Source organism: Physeter macrocephalus, chromosome 14, assembly GCF_002837175.3.
Source record: "Physeter macrocephalus isolate SW-GA chromosome 14, ASM283717v5, whole genome shotgun sequence".
Classification (NCBI taxonomy): domain Eukaryota; kingdom Metazoa; phylum Chordata; class Mammalia; order Artiodactyla; family Physeteridae; genus Physeter; species Physeter macrocephalus.
In genome coordinates, this window is record NC_041227.1 from 44,776,318 (window position 1) to 44,797,407 (window position 21,090).

A 21,090-nucleotide genomic window follows, 5' to 3' on the forward strand; every position below is an offset into this window, starting at 1 on the left:
AGAGAGAGAGAGAGAGAGAGTGAGAGTGTGTGTGTGTGTGTGTGTGTGTTATGTGTAAGGCAGTGAGGCTGGATGGCAAGGGGCACGACTGGAGAGCTGGGTGGGGAGACTGACCACAGTTGGCTTTAAGCCTGATCTTTTTAAGCAAGAAAGTCAGAGGGCACCAAAATTACTTTTTTCCCCCCAGGGGAGGCAAACTTGCATATGGGAAAATGCACAGATCTCAAGTGGACTGTTGGATGAGTTTTGACACATGCCATGTACCCAGGTAACCCACACCCCAACGAGAATATAAAACATTTTCGTTACCCCAGTAAGTTTCCCTGAGGGCAGCAAATCTTAACCCTCCCGAACAACTCGTTTCTTGGGGGCTTGCTAAGCCAGACAATCTTAGGGTTAGCTAAGATGCTAACCTCTGGAAAAGACTTGGAGCTCCAGCTGCACAGTGTGGACCTAAACTGGCGTCTCCCTGCTCCTGCCTCAGAGATGCGAGGCCCAGGAAGTGCAAAGGCAGGGAGTCCCCATGGCAATACCCTTCTGAGAGCAGGCAACACACTCAGATTGCTCAGCTCTGACATTTAATGTTGTTTTTATTTCTTGCCTTCAAAACTACGAATTTTCATTCCCCAATTCCCTCTTGGCAGTTGTTGGAGAGGAAACAGGAGGCTGGCTTGTTCCCAAGTCAACAGGAATTTAGGCTCCGTGGATGTGTGGTTTTTAGTAGGGATGCACACAGAGACCATGACACCCCTAGTTTCCCGTGTGCACGTGGCTCATAAAACAGCTCCCTGAATCCTACACCGTTTGTTTGAGGACCTAAAAAACCCCCAGCCTCAAAGACTCCGACTCTCCTCACATTACAGTTTAAAATCTCTGTATGTTTTGAGGTCAGCTCCACCCAACCAGCAAATTCTTTTCAGAAAAACAAGAAGCCCCTGGATTTTCTCTAATTTGGTTTATAACTTGGAACACATGTGGTGTGTCCTTTGCATTTTCTGACTTGGGTAGTTTGAACACTTGCTTGGGCTTTGGTTCCAAATGGATGTGTCCAGCCCTGACTTTACGTCGCATAACATCACAGGGCGGGGATCTCTCTCCTTGCACAATTAAATGACGTCAGAAAGTGAACAAGCCGACAGAAAAGCAGCACGTTAAAGGCAGCTGGTGCCCAAGTCCCTTCCGTTCCAGAGCACGCACACAAACACAGGATTGCACTGAATTCTAGTGGCTACTCCTCGAGGTGGTTTGTTCTCCCTGTAAAGGTGAGACAGCTGAGGCTCAGGGCAGTGAAGCTCTTAACCAAGGTAAGATTCTGCTTACCAGCGCGCGGGTGTGGGTTTCCCCGACACATTCAAGCAATTCTGCGACATCAGCTGAGTGTCCTGCACGTTAACCTGCCACTACCTACCTGGAAGCCGCAGCAGCTCCCACAGGTCTAGGGCTCAGCCCTGCAAGGCTGTACCCGCCTCCCCCTACTTGAGATGCCAGCTGTAAGTCCAGGTTGTTACCTGTGTTTTTGACGACTGGGTTATAGATTAGAGGTCCCCATGGAGGTTCCAAGAAGGAACCTTCTTCTTGGGTTCTACTAGTTTGCTAGAGGGCTCACAGAACCTTCTTCTTGGGTTCTATTAGTTTGCTAGAGGGCTCACAGAACTCGGAGAAAACCTTTACCTTACTAGATCACCGGTTTATTATAAAAGGATATATAACTCAGATGGAAGAGAGGCACAGGGCAAGGTGTGGGGAAAGGGCTGGGGGCTTCCATGTCCTCTCGGGGTGGGGGGCACTCTCCCTGAATCTCCATTCACCAACCCAGAAGCTCTCTGAACCCTGTCCTTTTTGGGCATTTACGGAGGCCTCATTATAGAGGCACAACTGATTAAATCAACGGCCACTGGTGACTGATTGCACCTCCAGCCCCTCTCTTTGCCCCAGACTTCAGGGGGTGGGACTAAAAGTTCCAACCCTCAAATCACAGGGTTGGTTCTCCTGCCAAGCAGTCCCCATCCTTAGGTGCGGACCTAAAGTCACCTCATCAACAGAAAAAAAGACACCTTTGTAGCTCTCCTCCGGAAATTCTGACGGTTTTAGGAGCCCTGTGCTAGAAACGAAGAGTAAATTTATATTTCTTATCATAAATCACAATATCACACACGGCCACGAAGCTGGTAAGGGGTCAAGCCTCCACTCAGAGTCGGGCTTCAGCCTGTACATTCTAGACTCTTCCCTGCACCTTGCAGGGCACGGGGAAAAAGCCAGAGTTCTCTTCACCTGCTAAGAACTCTCCAAGGTGGCATCTGGGCCTTTGCCACCCATCCTTTCTGGAAGAGTCCTGAATGCACAGCAAGAACCACAGATGCCCGTGCAGCAGAGGCCTGGGGCCCCATCCAGGTCCCGTGCTGCCCCCATCCTCTTGCCACTCTGGTGGAGCCAGCTGACTCCCCAGAGCCAGTACTGGCGTCTGTGCCTGAGGGCTCCTCCCAGAACTGCGGAAGTGCCACCCGCCCCACCAATGTCCCTCCGGCTGCTGCTGCAGCCTGCCTTCCCGTCACACCTCCCCGCTCCCTACTGGGCTTTCCTCCTCCCTCCCCCCCACCCCGAATAAATGCCTCACCCCATCCTTGTCTCAGGATGCAGTGGTCTCTGGGGGATCTAAACTCTGATAGACAGTGGGTCTGACTCTGCTTCAGGCCTTGGTGACCCAGGTCAGCCCTTTCCTGGGCGGCCGGTAAAGACCCTGTCTTCCCCCAGGTATCATCTCATTTTCCTGAACCAGCACCTGAAATCTAAAGGGCAAGATTCACCTTCAGGGGATTGGGTGGTGTCATGGTAGCCCCCAGGGTCTTGTCTTGTTAGAACAGCCTCAAGAAGAACCATTCATTGCCATGTCGCCCAATGATCACCAGTTACCCCTCCAGGTCTGTGGGAACAGCTTGTATTTAGACGGGCCCTGGCAGCACTTTCTGGATTTTGCTGGTGTCCATGGTGTCAATACTCCTGCCAAGGTCAAGTGCAAGGTGCCAAGCAAGGGTGGGGTGGGGAAGAGCTCTGTAAGTCTCTTCTTCCCCTGGGGGTTGGGGCAGCATTTTCAGTAAAAGGAAACACTGGTCCGGCAACTGGAGCAGCACCCAGGTACCAGGAGGCTGATTCAGGAATGCTCGCTAAAAAGGCGAGAAGGAAGATGCAGAAGCATCGAGAACCGACTGGTGGGTTATGGGCGCACTGGCTGAGTAGGGCACAGTTCTGCTCTCAGAGGCGGAGGGGAGATGACCGCCCACGTGACTGCAGAGGCAGTGGACGTGGCTGGGGCAGCTTCCTGGAGGAGGTGTTGGCTGGCAGACAGCCGGCCTTGGAAGAAGACCTTGGGAAAAGCCTTCCTCCACGTGGCCACTCCCTCCTTCTGGAAACGTTCTCGGGCCCCACTTTCTCCCAGTCCTCCCCCTTTCTGGCTGACCACTCCTCAGCCTCCTTCACTGGATGGTTTTTTCCTACGTGACATCAGGATATGGTTCCGGGCTCTCTTCTCTATTGACACTTATTTCCTGTATGAGCTTCATGTTTGAAAACCCACATTAATGCTCTCGACTGCCAAACGGAGACCTTTGCCTCTGAACTTCAGACGCCTTTACCCCACTGCCTACCTGACATCTCCACCAGGACGACCCTCAGACACATCAAACCTAATCTGTCCTAAATGGAACCCTGGGCACTGCCTCTTAGATATGCTCCCCTCCACCCCTACCCAGGCTTGTCTTCCCCAGGTCACATATTTTCTCTTCCCTACAAATGCTTCATAACTGGTCTTGGGCCTCTGTCTTGTCTGGCTCCAACCCTTTCCCCATGCAGTAGCTGGAAGGACAATCACACCACCCCCTTCCTTGTCTCCATGGCCACGGCTCTCAGCATCCTTGCCCACGTGGCCTCTCTGGGCTCTAGTTCGTTCCTGCCACTCATCTCTCTACCTCCCCGCCTCCCACCCCCACCCTCTGCCCCCAGGCAGAGGAACTGTCCTCGGGTCCTTCCATGCACGGAACTTTCTAGTATCTTGGTCTTTTACTAGCTGTTCCTTCTGTTTAGAAAAAGCCTCTCACCTTTACCTGCTTGGTTTCTGATAATCTCAGAATAAGTGTCACTTCCTCACATGCATTCCAGGTGCCCTGACCCCTGCCACACACAACCACATGCTGCCACGACTCCCGCATGACCAGCTCTCAGGAGAGCATGCATCCCACGTGGGTTCGGCATTGCCTGTGTGGTCATCTCCTCCCAGAGGCTGGGGCTCCAGGAGCACAGGACGGTGTCTGTCCAGCTCACTGAGGTGTCCCCAGCGATGGCGACCAGCTTAGCACACAGAAAGCAGTCAATTCGTGTCTGACCAGAAAAAGGATGAGAACATTTCTGATCACTTCTTTTTACCTCTGTGGATTCTGGAATCAGGTGGGCTCTTGCTTGGAAACAGAAAAAGACAGACACCCTCTGCTGTCTCCGTTCATTGCTTCTTAGATTTACTTTACATTTCTAAGCCCCAGCTCAGAAATCAGATTTGCCCTGGCTGCCCAGAGCCTGCCTGGTGACTTTCTTCGTTTGGTTGGAGCAGGTGGAACAGACATTTGTCACCAAAATGGGACAAGAAATACTCATTTTCCAAACTGACTTTTAGAAATAGTTTTTATTGGGGGCACTTAGGTAGCTAGCTGGCTTCTGAGCGAGACACAAGTACTAAGAAATGCCAAAACCTGTAAAACTGCCTTGGTTCCTTGCTGTCAGATGCCTGAACCTAATCCTTGCACAAAACAGCTGTCTCAGTGGTAATTATCCAAAAATTATGACCTGGAAATCCATCTAGGCAAGATGGGAAAATTGCTTCAGAATTGTAGCAGGTCACTTGCTAGGGCGAGAAGGCCATTCAACCCACACAGGCTGCTGGGTGCCGATGTCAGAGCTACAGAAAGATGTCATGTGGTTACTGAAATGCTAATAGATGGAGGCCTCTGAGTGTCCTTTTGGAAATGACACCCTGTCCCGGGAAAAGCTGGAGGCGGACCTGAGGGAAGACCAAATCGCTCATGGCCAATAAGCCTCTAAATGCGCTTTTCCATGAACCTGGAACTATCTTTCCAAGCAACTTCTGCATCTCGGCATGAAGTTACACATTGGTGACCCTACAGTGTGCCTGGGCACGGGGGCTGGCCCCCAAGGGCCTGATGAAAGCGGCGGAGGGACCCAGGGCCTGGACAAATGGATCAGCTTCATGGAAGGATCCAGAGCAGTTCCTCCAACACTCAGATAGAAACCGCTGTAGACTCACCACTTACTGCAGCCTTAGGCAGTGGCGATTTAAGCTGCACCAACGCCTGTGAAATCTGGGCGTCAGGAGTTCTCTTCCCTCCCGGCTCCTTCTCTCTTTACATGAAGTTGAAGTGCTCACCGAAGCCTTAATAAGCAGACCCTGTCCTCTGTCCCAGCAAAGACTCAAACCCAGGGGCCCCAGCGACGACCCTCACGCTCCTGGGCTCCAGCCGGGAACGGCGGCCTCTGTGCCACGATTTGCTTTGGCCCTGGCTCTCCCTGGCCCAGTGTGAAGACAAGAAACCTCACTGTCCTCTCTCTGCCTCTTTCTGGCTGTGGGATTTAAGCTCTGAGGCCCTGGGTGCCTGACCTGCAGAAGCGGGCCTAGAACAGCACTGCGCTTACAGTGAATCCCTGACCCTGGCCCGCCTCGCCCCGCACCCTGGCCTTCCTTCTGTTTTCAGACACAGCTGCCCGGGGTACCCTCTTTCTACAAGGCGCCCCCTGCCCCTCAAACCCCCCACTCTTTTTGGCCACTCACTGCTCAGCACAGAGCCCACCGGCCTGGGCAGCGGGTCCAGAGTGACGGGCGCCCCTCACTGTCACACGCCCACCTCACTATCTTCACGGGCTTCTCCTCTGAAGTCAGTGCCCCCGTGTTTGTCCCTCACGGAGTCTGTCTCCCTCGACCTGACACACGGTCTAAGGGGGAGGGGCTGGCCTGCCTTGTTCACTCTGTATTCCCAGCTCCTCACCAAGTTCCCGGCACATAGTACACGCACGATACGCACTGGTTGCGGAAATGATGCTTGCCTTACTTAGCTGTTGTCAGAATTAGATGAGCCCACGTGTGCATGGCCTCCCTGGAGTTGCTGGCGCATAGCAGGGACTCGACGAATGTGAAGTTATTCTCAGTGCTGCTCTGTTTGTCGCCTGCACTTTTCTCAGGTCAGCCTGTCCCTCCCTTCTGCTCTGCTCACGTGTCTTCCTCCCCAAGTGAGGTGGTGCTGATGGGAAAGTTAGGATCCATCCATCCATCCATCTGACAACTATTTCTTGAGCACATTCTAAGTACCAGGCACTGTGCCAGGCAGAGAGGAAACAATAAATGAGTAAAACGGGCACAGTTCCTGCCCTCTGGGAGATCACTCCTCTGTGGGAGCCTCAGACAAAGGGGCAAAGTCAGCCTTGATGGTACCTGCTGATGAAAAACACAGCAGCGACATCTGACTCAGGTTTGGGAGATCACAGTGGACATCCAAGCTGATACCCGAAGGATGAACTGGAGAGAGAGAGAAGGGGAGTCCTTGCCGGTGGCCCTTCCCCGCTCTGTGAGGTGGTCTGGTTCCAGCGGACAATTTTCTTCAATCCCTGGCTTCCAGGAAAACCAAAAGACACAGCTTGGTTGGGCCAAATTGGGCCACTGTTTTGGTCTACCATTACTAGACAAAGAGGTAGCCTGCACAAGTAAAGTTTCCCAGAAAACTAAAGTCCCCCTTTCTACATGCCAGCACCTTGACTGTTTTTGATGAAATTATTTCATTCTTAATTTTGTCTGGATGACTGAGAATGACCACCATGAATATACATTATTTAACTGGACTGAAATACGGTAACACTCTCAGGGGCTACTGATGTACGAGGATTGCTCACCTCTGCAATTGAGGAAATAAAATGTATTCTCTATTGAAACAAGTAAAACGTTCTGCCGTGTGGATGGCAAACGCGAAGTAGACAAGGTTTTGCAGTCAGGCTCCAGCCACAGGGAACCGATCCGGGTAAATAACTGCCAGACAAAGTAGGGAAGAGAAGGGGCCAACAGGGATGCGGGGAAGAGCTTATGTGATGCTCAGCATGGGCTGTACTTGGGGGCAGTGCCTGGAGGGATGAGAGGAGTCAGGCGTGTGGGCAGGACTCGGGGGGTCTGCTCATAGAGATTTCCTCCCTCCTTGAATGCCCTCTCAATCAAAGAGATGAAACTATCTCCGAAAAATAAGTAAAAAGTAGCATTTTAAAGAATGCCACTTGGATCTGAAGGTGGTTTGATTACTCTGCCCCTCCCCTGATTCAGCTCACCTGGCTGCCTTTACCTGCTTCTTGTCCATTTACATTTTAGTTCTGCTTCAGGATGAAAACTTTTCCTGACAGTGAAGGTTATCACTATTTATTAAACATGGATTCTAGAATACACTGCTTTAACTGCAATATAATCATGGGCTCCCTAACAGTTACTAAGTTTTGAGTAGTACTGAAAAATAAATTAACTAGGTTTTTTTCCCCAGAGAATTTTAAAAGTTCAAAATGTAATCTCCTTTTCAACAAATGATGCTGAAACAACTATATATCCACATGCAAAAGAGTGAAGTTGGATCCCTACCTCACACCATATGCAAAATGAAATCTCCCTTGGTTTCCCTGGGGCTCATGAAGTGTTTATAGATTATTGAATTTCTACTTTCAAAAGAGAGGCCTATATTGGACGCTGGTATCCCTGGAATAAAATGAAGACCTCTCTGGCACTGGTTACAGAAACAGAAGCATTTGGATAAATGCTTCTTTCTCTGGTCTTTTCAACCAAACGTTTTCCCCCAAGAGCACTCTCCTGTGTGCCACGGCCACTCATAAACCAGAAGTGGCCTGGTTTTTCTCCTGCATTTCCCCCTCAACTTCAAAAATAAAGGCAATCTTCAACCACAGAATTTGATGTGCTCCTTGTACAATTCCAGAAGAATGACCAGACTGACTGATGACACAGTTATGTCGTCCACAGATGGAAAACATGAATTTGGGCCAGACATCTAATAGGGCCTGAATTTTTGTGTTCATGATATCACCCTGTCACTAGAGTTTGGAACCTGAAAAGGGTGTGTTTTCATGGCTGTGGGTGTTACTGATATGAGAATTATGTTTAATTTTCTGTTCTCTAAAGAGTGTTGGGAGAATGTCAGGAGAGGAAAAGAGGGCATGATTTATGGCAGACAAAGTGCCTCGTGGAGTTGGGAGTTCACGTTCAATCAGGAAGATTTCACAGCTGGTAAGGGGTTGGTTTACCTCCAGGATGAGCTCTGAGTTTTGTTTTTCAATGTTTTTGATTTCACCTTCCGTGACTGTAACCTGTAATCCCAGTAAAGAAAAAATAAACATAATGGATCTTAGGGACATTGGAAGGATTTGCATCCCCTGCTCCTGCCTGTTCATCCCTTCCTGGAGAGACTCAAGGTGGTAAAAATCTATTATTCATGGACTGATTTTCCAGGTTATTTAGAGCATAGTTTCTTCGCATTGTTTTGCTGCATGCTTTTTAGCCACTAGAGAAAACAAAAAGTAGTTGAAATTCATGTAGGGCTGAAGTTTACTTCTTCACAACTTTGACAAGAGGAAAGTGGGAAGCCGAAACAAACAGGAATCAACCAGGTGGATTGTTGCTGAACTCAATGGATCCATACCCAGCACTCTGAGCTGGGTTCAGGGACACAGAAGCCAGGCAGATTCTGGGGTGCTGATAAAGACGGGATGTAAAGATGGATCAGGAAATGAAATGACAGACAGTACACTGCATTTAGGAGAGGCAGAGCCCTTGGAGAGAGGAAGGAGACATCCAAGACCGAGCATGACCATGTAACGACAGAGGGTCACCTGTAGTACATCCTAGGGAAGTCAGGGTGTGCTCAGAGCAGGGCTCTTGCTTGGAGCGGGATACACAGGCTTGAGGCCTGAGCTGAACTGGGTGATAACGGGGAAGGCTGAATGACAGAAGCTTTCTCTATCCTTTGCTCAGGCAGCATCGTCTCGCCTCAAAAATAAATGTTGAACCAACTTTTTTTTTTTAAATGGCATTTATTTATTTTTTTTTTAAATTTTTATTTATTTATTTATTTATTTATTTATTTATTTTGGGCTGCATTGGGTCTTCATTTCTGTGCGCAGGCTTTCTCTAGTTGTGGAGAGCAGGGGCTACTCTTCATTGCGGTGCGCGGGCTTCTCATTGCGGTGGCTTCTCTTGTTCCAGAGCATGGGCTCTAGGCACACGGGCTTCAGTAGTTGTGGCGCAAGGGCTCAGTAGTTGTGTCTCGCAGGCTCCAGAGCACAGGCTCAGTAGTTCATGGGCTCTGGGCACACGGGCTTCAGTAGTTGTGGCGCAAGGGCTCAGTAGTTGTGTCTCGCAGGCTCCAGAGCACAGGCTCAGTAGTTGTGGCGCACGGGCTTAGCTGCTCCGTGGCACGTGGGATCTCCCCGGACCAGGGTTCCAACCCATGTTCCCTGCACTGGCAGGCAGATTCTTAACCATTGCACCACCAGGGAAGTCCCTGAACCAATTTAAAAAAAAAATATTGGTTTGGAGGGGCACCTTCCCCCGCCCCCAGGTCTCAGCTTGGACCTGAAGCTTCCCTCTAAGTCACGAAAGGCAGCTGTTGGTGAGGCTAGTGCAAGCGCAGCGGATGATTCACTCAAGGCTTCCATGACATTCAACACCTTTTTCGTGGCTCAAGCATGTACGAGCCCCATCCTGTGTGCCCTGAGGATGCTCATCCTCACCGAGCTTCCCGTGGTGAGAACTTGAAGGGAAAGGCTGTGTTAAGAAAAAAAGGAAAAGAATATGCGGGTGCCATGAAGCTGCCCCTAAACTGCAGGAATGAGATTAGGATAAAATAAAATGAAATGAATATTGTCATTTTGAAAAAGAATGAGGCATGTGTAAAGAGCTCCAAAACGTTCATCTTCTCTATAGCAATTCCAACTCTGGGAAAAGAATCAAAAGAAATAGCCTCAAATGTAAATACAGTTTTGTGGTTAATTTTTGTAGCTCTTTAAACTCTATAAGATTGATGTACTAAGATGTCTGTGGCATCATTAGTTATAACAGTGAAAACTTTGAAGTAGCATCCATGTCCAACTGCAGCAGGATGATTAAGTAAATTTTGGCATAAAGAGGATATTAAACTGCCTAATAATGATGTTTTTAATGAGATTTTTAAGGAAAATATGTTTGCTGTGTGTAAGAAGAAGTATTTGAAAAAGCAATGTGCAAAACTGTATAGCGTGACATCAGCTATGTCAACCAGCCTAGGAAGAGAAAACTATGCAGAAATGTTAACAGTTGATATCTCTGGACTGGACTATATGATTTTTATTTCCTCTAAAGCTGCAGCGTCTCATAGGCAGCCACAAGTCATGTAGCTATACAAATTTAAATTCATTAAAATAAAATAAAAATTAAAAAATTCAGGCCTTCACTTCTTCCAGCCACATTTCGAGTGCTTGAATGTCTCATGGGGCTAGTGGCTACTATATGCCACAGTACGGCTAGAACATTTTCATCACTGCAGAAAGTTCTATTGGGCAGGTACTGCTCTAGAGTTTTCTCTAATTAAAGTTTCTCTAATTTTCTATGAAGACCATGAGCTATTTTTATAATCAGAGAAAAGGAAGAACAAAGTAAAGTTCAGATTCGTGGACTGTAGGAAAAACCCGAGAGATTATTTTAGGAATGGCAAAACAGAATCAAGGTGACTTGTACTGAAAGGAAGCAGCGAGGCTTTAATGAAAGTGTAAACACAGTGGAAAATACTGTTCTCAGAATAAGTACAGAAAAGATGTGTTAACCAGAAGGGAGGTGGTCCACACGGGACCCAGGAAAAGGAGCTCAGAGGCAGGGTTAGTCAGTGCGCTCAGCATGGCTGGAGTGGAGGGGGCAGCTCGGGGCGGCAGAGAGACAGCCCCTACGATATGGGTGGACGCTCAGACGGCAGCAGTTCAGCAGCCCCAGTAGAAGGTTATCCAGCAAATCCCTCCTGTTTGGACTCCACTCTCAACCGAACACACTGGACCGCAGGACTCATCCGCGTCTCCACTCCTTCCTGGGTACGCAACTCAGCTAATGACCTGGAGCTCCCTTATAGCTAGACGGGAACGTATGACTTATCTGGACAGTGGGTCAGGGCAGCCAGGACATGGACCACTTCCAGGCCTCATCCAAAACCGATCTGCGCCATCCTCCGTGCCCATGCCCTCTCGGCTTTCTGAGTGGCCGCTGGAGAAGGACTCCAAGATGGTAGAACCACCTGATGGAATAAACCTCAATCCCTGAGTTTCTGCTTGAAGTGTCCACGGGAGCTGCCAGGATAGAAACAACTGCAGCAGATTTTGAGCAAGAAATAAACCTTCGTTGGGCTACCCCAGAGAGATTTTGTGGTTATTTGTAATAGAGTAGCAGCAATGCTTATTCTGAGAAATAAAATTCTAACTTGACCTTCCGTGGGGAAGGTATCAATGCAGCAGGTCTGGTTATTCAATCCTGCTTGCCTCCAGCGGAGCCTAGAACTCTCAGGCCGATGAGAACGTGGCCCTTGGAATGTTCTTTACGTCACTGACTGAGGAGGTTGGTGTGTACACTGGAAGCGATGGGGCACACTGGACCAGCTTGGCAGGATGTTCGGCAAGCTTTATGATGTGTACCTGGTGTCTGTGCTGGGATTCTGAGTTTTGTGATCACGGCTGTACATGTTGCAGGAGTGTGTCTACCTGACCAGCCCTCCGGAGAGCCTCAGACTCCATCTCCTGCACGTGGCCCTGTAGTGAGGCAGGACTTGGAAGCCTGCACCTGACCTCTCTGGACTTCTCCTGATGCATCTTATTTGCCTGTGGCTTTTACTCTAAACCCTTTGCTCTAATAAACCTTAGCTGTGACTATGACCTGCTGTTGAGTCCCACGAGTACTCCTGGTGAGTCGGTGAACTTGAAGGTGGTCATGGGGCTCCCCAGATACCTCCCTCATAAGATCTTTCTCCAGGAAAACAGAGCGCAAGTTATCGCGAATAATTATGCTTTTTGTCTGGCACTTGGGTAGGTTAGTACCATCTGCTGGCATTCTAGCATATATATCGAACTCTTGTGAATTTGGTTGATGTGAGTCCATTCATCAGATGCTGACTGATAACAATGGCACTCTTAGGAATCTTGGGAAGATTATCTGGAATCCTGTGACCACTCAATGGATGATGCTCCTTCAGGTGCCAACCTGGATGACATTTCTTCAGTGTCTCTCTTACATGCCACTTAACATGGGATAAGATGAAGCAAGTTCACAGATTTAGGACGAGCCGTGAGTGAGGCAGAAATAAAGGCTGTGGAGAGAGATCCCATTTGGCAGCTGTGGGGGGTGGTGGGGTCCAGGAAGGAGTCCTGAATGAAGTGGCATTTGCGACAGACCTGGAGGGAGGAGCATCATTTCAAATGCGAAGAGTGACGGGGAGTGTGTGCATCTGAGTCCGAGTCTGCAGGAGGAAAGACTCCAGCAGGGGAAGCGCAGGGCACCTTCAGGGGCTGTGAGTCTAAAGGGTGCTAGCTCAGCTCTGTGCAATATCCGAGACAGCAGGTGGTCGGGGGGGGCATGGTGTTTCGGGAGCACTGATGGGGGACCATTGAAGGGCTGGCCTCTGGTGAGCATCTGTTTACCTGACAGTCAGCCTAGGCTAAGCGGTCCTTCTTCCTGGGCTTAGGGCCCAGGATTAAAACTCACTCCTGGGCATATACCCAGACAAAACTCTAATTCAAAAAGATACATGCACCCCTATGTTCACGCAGCACTATTTACGATAGACAAGACATGAAAGCAACCCAATGGACATTTGTCTATTGACAGATGAATGGATAAGAAGATGTGGTACATACACACAATGAAATATTACTCAGCCATTAAAAAGAATGAAATAATGCCATTTGCAGCAACATGGATGGACCTGGAGACCGTCAGACTAAGCGAAGTAAGTCAGACAGAGAAAGACAAATACCGTATCATATCATTTATATGTGGAATCTAAAATACAACACAAATGAACATATCTATGAAACAGAAACAGACTCACAGACATAGAGGACAGACTTGTGGTTGCCAAGGGGGAGGGGGTTGGGGGAGGGATGGAGTGGGAGTTTGGGATTAGCAGATACAAGCTATTATGTATAGGATGGATAAACAACAAGGTCCTACTGTAGAGCACAGGTAACTATATTCAATATCCTGTGATAAACCATGATGGAAAAGAACATGAAAAAGAATGTATATATATATGTACAACCGAATCACTTTGCTGTACACTAGAAACTAACAGAACATTGTAAATCAACTGCACTTCAATAAAATACAGTTTTAAAAAAATTATTAAGGGGAAAAAAATGAAAAAACAATCAACTCACCCACAAAAAAAACATTAACCTCTAATGCAAAATTGGGTAAAGGGCATAAAGAGATAATTATCCTAAAGAAGAACCCGAAAGGCCAATACATGTAAAAAAGAATACTCAGTCTCTCTGGTAATTAAAGAAAGATCAATTAAAACACAGTTTAAAAAAAAAAACTCATGCTGCTGAATCTCTCATAAAAGTCATCAAAAACATCATTTTGTAAATCCATATATCACGTCAGTTTGAATGTTGTCATTTTTTATTAACTGTCAAACGAGCACCCAGATGATCTGGGCCTGCCTGTCCCACAAGTGCATCTCAGGCCACGAGCCCCCAGGCTCACTCTGCTCCACTTACCCTGAACCCCTTCCTTCTCTCCAACAGGCCAAGTGCACTGTTGCCTCAGGGCCTTTGCACGGGCTGTTCCTTCTGCCTGCAATGCTTTTGCTCTGCCCTGCCCCAATTTTCCCACGGCTGTCTCTCTCTAGTTGTTCAGACTTCAACTCACAGTCACCTCTTGTAAGGAGCCTTCCCAGACCCCCTGAGGTAATGTAATGCATCCTCTCTCACCATGTCATCCCACAATTTCATAGACAGCAGAGAAGAGATCTCGGCTCCTTAGGACACGTTCTGCTTCTTTCCAACTTCTTGTGCTTATCTTTACCCTCTGGTGAAACCCCTCTGCCAACAGGTAGCTTCAAATGAACCAAAAACGTGTGGCCTTTCTGCATGGATTTCAATTTCATCACCGGACACACCTTCCCTACCTGAAACAGCCATGAGTGAAGCAACTCGGAGACAACCATCATCTGATAAAATGAGCCACCATATTTTCTTCAAAAAATACACTTACTGACAACACATTACACAGATAGACTGAAGCAACGCTCAGTAACACATTTAGAGAAGCACCCAACACTGGGTTGGGTGTGAAAACTTCAGAGGCATAAATAATACTGTTTTCTTCCAGATACAGAGAGAAATCTCTAACTGCAGGTTCTCCCTCCATCTTTGGACAGTGTCTGGGAGAGAAGTGCCCATGAGCAGAGGAGGGACACTTTGGGAAGCTGGGAAAGAGCCCTGAAATCTACCTGGACCGCCCACGTCACCCACCTGCAAATCCACCTGGAGTCACAGTCGGCTTAGCCTTGAGAAGGAGCGCGGGGGCCATCATTGTGGGGTCTGACTGTTGCCAGGTCCCTGGCAGAGACAGCATCGGGTATTTTGTGCCCTTCCTTCATGAATAAAAATATTTTGCATATGCCAAACAAATCCCATGGGCCAAACCTGGACCCCCCGGCTGTTTTTGCACAGCCCATGACTTAAGAAGGGTTTTTACGTTTTTCATTGGTTGAAAAGATTCGAAAGAATCATAATGTATCATGACATGTGAAAATTATCTGAAATTCAAAGTTCAGTTTCTATACATAAAGTTGGACTGAAACAGCCACGCTCATCCACTTGCCATCAACCGTGGCTGCCTCAGGCCACCACAACAGAGCTGATGACAACTGTGACAGCGGCAAAGCCTAAAATATCTACTATCTGGTCCTCCCCAGAAACCGCCTACCAGCTCTGCTCTCAAGTCCTGAATGTTCCCCATGAGCCTGACCTCGCGAGGACCTGGCCAGGAGAATTTGTTTTCCCCTCCAAGTGAGCGTTTCCACACCTCCTTTGCCCTGAGACACAGTTACAGTGGCCGAGGCCACAGAAAGCGGAAAAACCACTTACGTAGGATCCGTAATCCACAGCCAGGGTCTGCAGGGCCCAGGGGAGCCCGAGGCCAATGAGGATGTCAAAAACATTGCTCCCAATGGAGTTGGACACGGCCATGTCCCCCATGCCTGCGAGGACAAGAGATTACCTGAGTGAGGGAGGTGGTCCCTGGGGGGTGCCCCGGCCCCCAAGGACTCTCTCGAGCCCCTGGTCTGACAGCCAGAGACCCACGTGACTGGGTCTCTCCCAGGCCATCCATCACTGTAGGATGATGCAGATTGTAAAACAGTCTATTGAATACGCATTTTCTTTTTTTGTGTGCATTTTTTCAATAGAACAGAATGCAATATACATTCTATTGAACTGCTGAGCTTTACTTCAGATATGATCATCGGTTAAATGTAATTTGAAAACCAACTATGGTTCCAAAAATTCTGAAGCATCCTATAGAAAGAAACAAACTCAGCAGTCTATAAAGGGTTCCTGAGTTCACCGACCCACGGTTCACTGAACGCATGGTTCAGTGTCGTCACCCATCTGCTCTACGCTGTATCCAATTCTTCTAAATAACTGAGCAACGTTAAGGAAAATAACGTAACCAGCAGAATTTCACGAGGACCAGCGGAGGGCACTGTGCTAAGGCTGGGAGCCACAGGTTGTGTTTGCTGAAAACCAATCTCCTCCCGCACAAATCAGGCACATAAATGAGAGTGGGGGCTGGGAGGTGCACGGCCATCCAGGGGGCATCCACCTAGGGCGGGGCAGGTAAACCGTGATCTTGGTTTTGAGGGAGGAAGGGTCTGTCATACACTGAAGAGTGACCTCTGGCAGCTGGCACTTTGAGGGGTTCTGCAGTGGGTAAACCTTAGGCTATGGGGTCTGTCCTCTTGAAGCCTCAGTTTCCTCATCCATAAAATGCATATATGATTGTCCCTAACTCATAGAGTTGTTAAGTAAGATCATGTGCTTAAATTGCTCTGTTCAGTTGTGGCACTCAGCAGAGGCTACCCATCATTGTCTTTATTACTATTTTTAATAATAGAAGTAATACAACCTCCAGAGAGGATGCGGGTGCGACCTAGGAAGCGTCTCTGCCTTCCTCGAGGGTGGACCTGCTGGCTTGTTTCCTTGTTACTCTGATGCCAGGAAGCGTTTTGACCAGCGTGGCACTGAAGTGGCCCAGTGCTCCTTCCCAGCTGGGATTTGGTGCCCCGGTAATTGCCCTGTGACCTCCCCCCGCCCCCCAAGTAGGAAGTCCTGCCTTCCTTTCCCAGCCCCGCCCCATTCGGGGTCCCACCTTGTCTGGCCACAATGAGGCTGGCCATGCAGTCGGGCACGCTGGTTCCGGCTGCCAGGAAGGTGATCCCCATGATGACGTCAGGAATCCCCAGCGTGTACCCGATGATCGTGACCTGGGAGAGGCGGGAAGAGGAGAGCTGAGGGCTGGTACCAGCCCCACCTGCCCGCAGACCCTCCCAGCAAAAAGCTGAAAAGTCTGCAATCTGGGTGGTCTCTCTGGGGGCCACGTCTGCTCTCTGTATCAAGACAGAGGGCGAGGAACATCTCAGGGCGCAGACGGGGCTGCTGGCAGGGGACCGGGGTGCAGTTACGGAGCCCATGCTCTCCAACCAAAGACTGGCCTCTCTTGTTCCTTTGGGGGAGACAGGTGGCCTGAGAGAGGAGAAACAGGGTTTCTGGGAAAAGGCAATACAGGGACAGTATCTGAACTCAGGATGTTCCTGGGAAACTCAGAACGGATGGCTGCCATGCTGTGCTGGGAACGCAAGCGTCCACGTCCCATGCTGGCTGCATAATGAGACTTTACAGGAGCTGGGAAGGGGCTGACTGACACCATCCAGCATGGTAGGAAAAGCCATAAGCAGCTGATTCCTTTCCTCTCTTGCTGGAAGCCTGGGGACATCATCTCTGCCCACGTCATCCTCCGCTCCACAGTGGCTTACGTTTATCTAGTACTCAGGCACTTTTGTTAGTGCTGAGTGATGTTCGTGGGCTTTAACTTATTTAATTCTCACCACAACCCCAGGGAGTAGGTGCTTATCTCCATTCTTCACATGAGGACACGGAGGCATTGCCCAAGGCCCGTGCACTAGGCAGTGGCCCGGGGTGGGGGGACATTCCCACCTGGGCATTCAGGCTGAGCCCGTGGGCACTGGTAGCACCTCTATTTACACAGGAGGGGTTTAGCTGCAGGAGGAACAGCTGATGAGGAGGCAGTGCTTCCATCCCATTAAATGAGCCCATTCTGGCCCTTTCCAGATGGGCAAACTGGGAGGAAAGCAGTGGGTGAGAAGGCGTGAGGAGGGGCAAGTGGCAAAAGTGAGTAAGTGGAAAGAGACCCATCCTGGGTCCGCTGGCTTCAGGAGAGGATAACTTGCAGGAGGTGAACCGACGAGGTCATTGTGGGATGCCACGTGCCCTCCCTCACTTTCTGTAAAATTAAAGGAAATGCAAATGGGCTGTGGTAAGTAGCCCACTCCTTCCAGCTCCTCTGGGACCCCTGCACTGGAGCCTGGCCTCACTCCCTCCCCGTCCAAAGGTTTGGGGGATGTTAGTTAAATCCGTAGGGATGCCTGGCTTGGTCCCTTTCAAACAGGGAATGCACATCATTTCCATCCAGTGCTGAACTGAATTTGGGGTGGCCTCAGGTTCTCTGCTTTCCCCTCTCCAGGGAGGAAAGTGAGAGCAGAAACAGCGTTTCTTCTGGTTGTTCTGGAGCCTTTTGTGAAATGGAGCTGCAAACGTCCTGGCTAACCCTTGTTTTTCCTTTCTCACCCTCAGCGGGGTCTCTGCAGGAATTGGTTTGGCTCCATGGGGCTTGGCCTGGGAAGGGGCCGCTGCCCCCCGACCCCTCGCTGTTACTGTGGTTACCATGGTTACGGCTGAGGCTGGCGTTTGGGGGAAGTGATTCTCTGGGTGGCTGGACCAGGTCTCAGGGGCTTCTTCTGGTTTCCCGCTTACTTCTGGCCATTTCTCAGGGCTTCTCAGAACCTCCCCCAGAGTGGAAGGAGGCAAACAGAAGGAGGGTGAACCTCAGATCCGTCGGCTACTTTGCGTGTTAGTGGACTTCAGAGAAAACCACTGGGCCACCTGGAGTTCAGGGACACCAGTGCTATTCCCCAAACCTGGCACCAATGAATGTGTCAAATAAAAACGTCGATGAACACAGGATGAAGAAGAAACCCCTGACTATAAGACTTGGGTTGAAAAAAATTATCTGTTTGTCTGTGATGTTGAAGGCACGGGATAATTACGAGTTAATTGTGTCAGGTTTACACATTTGTTATTACCTCTAAAATAATCTTTTCAGAACCTTTTTTTAGCTCTTGAGTTTAATTCTCCAGAATTTATACTGCATCTCTACCTGATGCTCAAGCATGATTATATGCACATAATTTTGTCATGGCTTTTAATTTCTGCCCAACTCCAATTCTAATGAATTAGGTTCACTCCTCAGTTAGAAACCAGAGTCATAGATGGGAAGTGCACTCTGGGTGGCTGGGTTTCCTGGAATGGCTTTGGGGCAGAGGCTCTTTTGAGCAATGGTCCCTCAATCCATGCCAATCCTTGAACCATTGTTTCAGCTTCAGAAGGGACCCTTGAGCATTCACCTGGTCCAATGACTTCATTTTCTGGTTGAAGAAACTGAGCTGAGATGAGGAGTGACTATGATAGATGGGATTGTCAGCACCCCCATACCTCCCACCCTTCCTCCATGCTGGCTGCCTGTGACCCTGCTGGTCTTTCCACTAGAGCGGGTGGAGTATATTTTCCCCACTCCATGGATGTCGGGCTTGGCTGATGGAGTGTGGGTGGAAGTCTCAAGCCAAGGGCCTGAGAGGCACCTGTGTTTGCCCTTGCCCTCCTGCATTCCAATGATCCACCATGAGAAGACATTCCCCAGGTAGCCACTGGTCCAAAGAAAATGAGCACACACACAGAGAAGAACTGAACCCCACCTGCTGCCTGAATCAAAGGTAACCACGCTGGAGCTGGAAGCAGACTGCTTAGCCAGTGCCCGCTAAGATCAGTTACTCTATGGTCTACCTGTTGACATGTGAGCAGGAGCATAAAGTCTTGTGATTCTAAACCACGGAATTTAGGGCTGGTAGTTACACAGTGTGTTGCAGCAATAGCTGACTAATACAGTTACTGGGCTGAAACCCCTGCTCCTACTCCCCCCCTCTGGTTGAGAGTATTTCTCCCTGAAGAGATCCGGCACTGCACGGGGTCCTAGACTCACCATCCACACCATCATGTAGGAGAAGGCTGCAATCCACAGCGTGGAGGAAGCGAAGGTCACCATAAACCACTTCTCCCAGCGGGGCTTGTTGCAGTTGGGGACAGTGAAGTACAAGACAAAGCTCAGGGGCCAGGTGAACGCCCATTTCACTGTTTCCAGTTTGCCAGCTGGGAAAACAACAAAGGCAAAAAGAAAAAAAAAAAATCAGCGAGCCACATTTCTCTGCCCCGCCCTCTGCACTGCTGTCCCCGGACATTTACATCCTAACGGAAGGCCTGTGAAATAAGCCTGACCATGTCGCTCTTTTCCGGTAGACTCAAATGGCTTTCCACCAGCAACAAAACCAAGCAGAATAAAAAGTTATCCACTGCCACCTGCTAGTCAGGCAACTGGAGCCAGGTGGAAAAGGATGAGGAGGATTCTCAGGATACAAACAGGGTGGGGGTAGAGTGAGGGGTCGGGTGGAGGTGGGGGAGGGGAGGTAGAGACTGCCAGCTGCCTCTGGGTCCTTCTCCCCATGGACAGGCAGCTACATCTTCCCAGATTCTAAGGCGTCGGCGGGCACAGCGCCACCTAGTGGAATTGATCAACATCCTCTGTCAACTTGCTGAAATCTTGAAAGACCATCTGAAAGCTCTCAAGGTTGTCAAAACACAGCTTGAGTATCTGCATCCCAAGCTGCTATGGATTTGCAAATCCATAATTGCTTCCTGGCTCTAACTACTTACTGCCATGGACAAGATGATGGATCTGTCAGTGATGACCTGATCCTAACATCTCTGAGTGCTGCCTGAGTGCTGAGTATCAGAGACACCCATAAATGCTTATTTTGGTGACAACATTACCACGAGTTCTTGTAGCCTCAGATTTGAAAAACACAGTAGTTCTCCTTTGGCCATTATTACCATCCTGCTTAAGTGCTAACTCACCTCTAAAAAGAAATATCAAGATCTCCATCTTCCAGAAAGTTCTCTGTGTGCATCCTTCTGGTCAACATCCCACCCCTCTACCACCATAGATTAGTTTTTCCTGTTCTCCAGCTTCAAATAAATGAAATCATACAGTATTTTTTTGTGTGTCTACCTTCTTTTATTCAACATGTTTTCTAAGTTTCATTTATGTGTCAGTAATTCATTCCTAATTGCTCTGTAGTGTCCCATCCTGTGAATACACCACGATTTGTTTATCCATTCTTCCGTGGATGTGATCTGGGTTGTTGCCAGTTTTCAGGTATTACAACGAAAGAGGCCGGGAGCTTTCTTGTAGGAGTCTTTTTGTGGGCGTGCTTCCATTTCTCTTGGGCAAAGAGCCAGGAGTCGAATTGCTGAGTCATAGGGTGGGTGTTTATTTAACTTTGTAAAGAAACTACTAACCTGTTTTCTAAAATGATTATTCCATTTTATAGTCCCTCCAGAGTTAAGGAGGTATTTTTAAAATTACATTTTGAATAGTATGAATAAAATTTATTTTATAATTTTACAATTTATTTTATAATTTTATGCTAGCATCCAGCACTTATTCATACATCTCTTACCAGTCTCCAAACAGTTTCCTAAAACTATTTAAGAGGAAGATTGCAGAGTAAAGTTACAGAACACGGGCTTCTCTGGTGGCGCAGTGGTTGAGAATCCACCTGCCGATGC

At 48.8% G+C, this 21,090-nt stretch overlaps 1 protein-coding gene across 1 annotated transcript in view; it reads right to left on the bottom strand.

Moving 5' to 3' along the window:
- Positions 1-21,090, bottom strand: part of SLC24A3 (solute carrier family 24 member 3) — a 504,952-nt gene that overhangs the window by 6,712 nt on the left and 477,150 nt on the right. The window contains exons 13-15 of the mRNA XM_024123706.1: positions 19,448-19,614; positions 16,484-16,598; positions 15,202-15,314 (exon numbers count right to left, since the gene is read on the bottom strand). Coding sequence (XP_023979474.1) covers positions 15,202-15,314; positions 16,484-16,598; positions 19,448-19,614 — 395 coding nt within the window. The remainder of the gene's footprint in view (positions 1-15,201; positions 15,315-16,483; positions 16,599-19,447; positions 19,615-21,090) is intronic.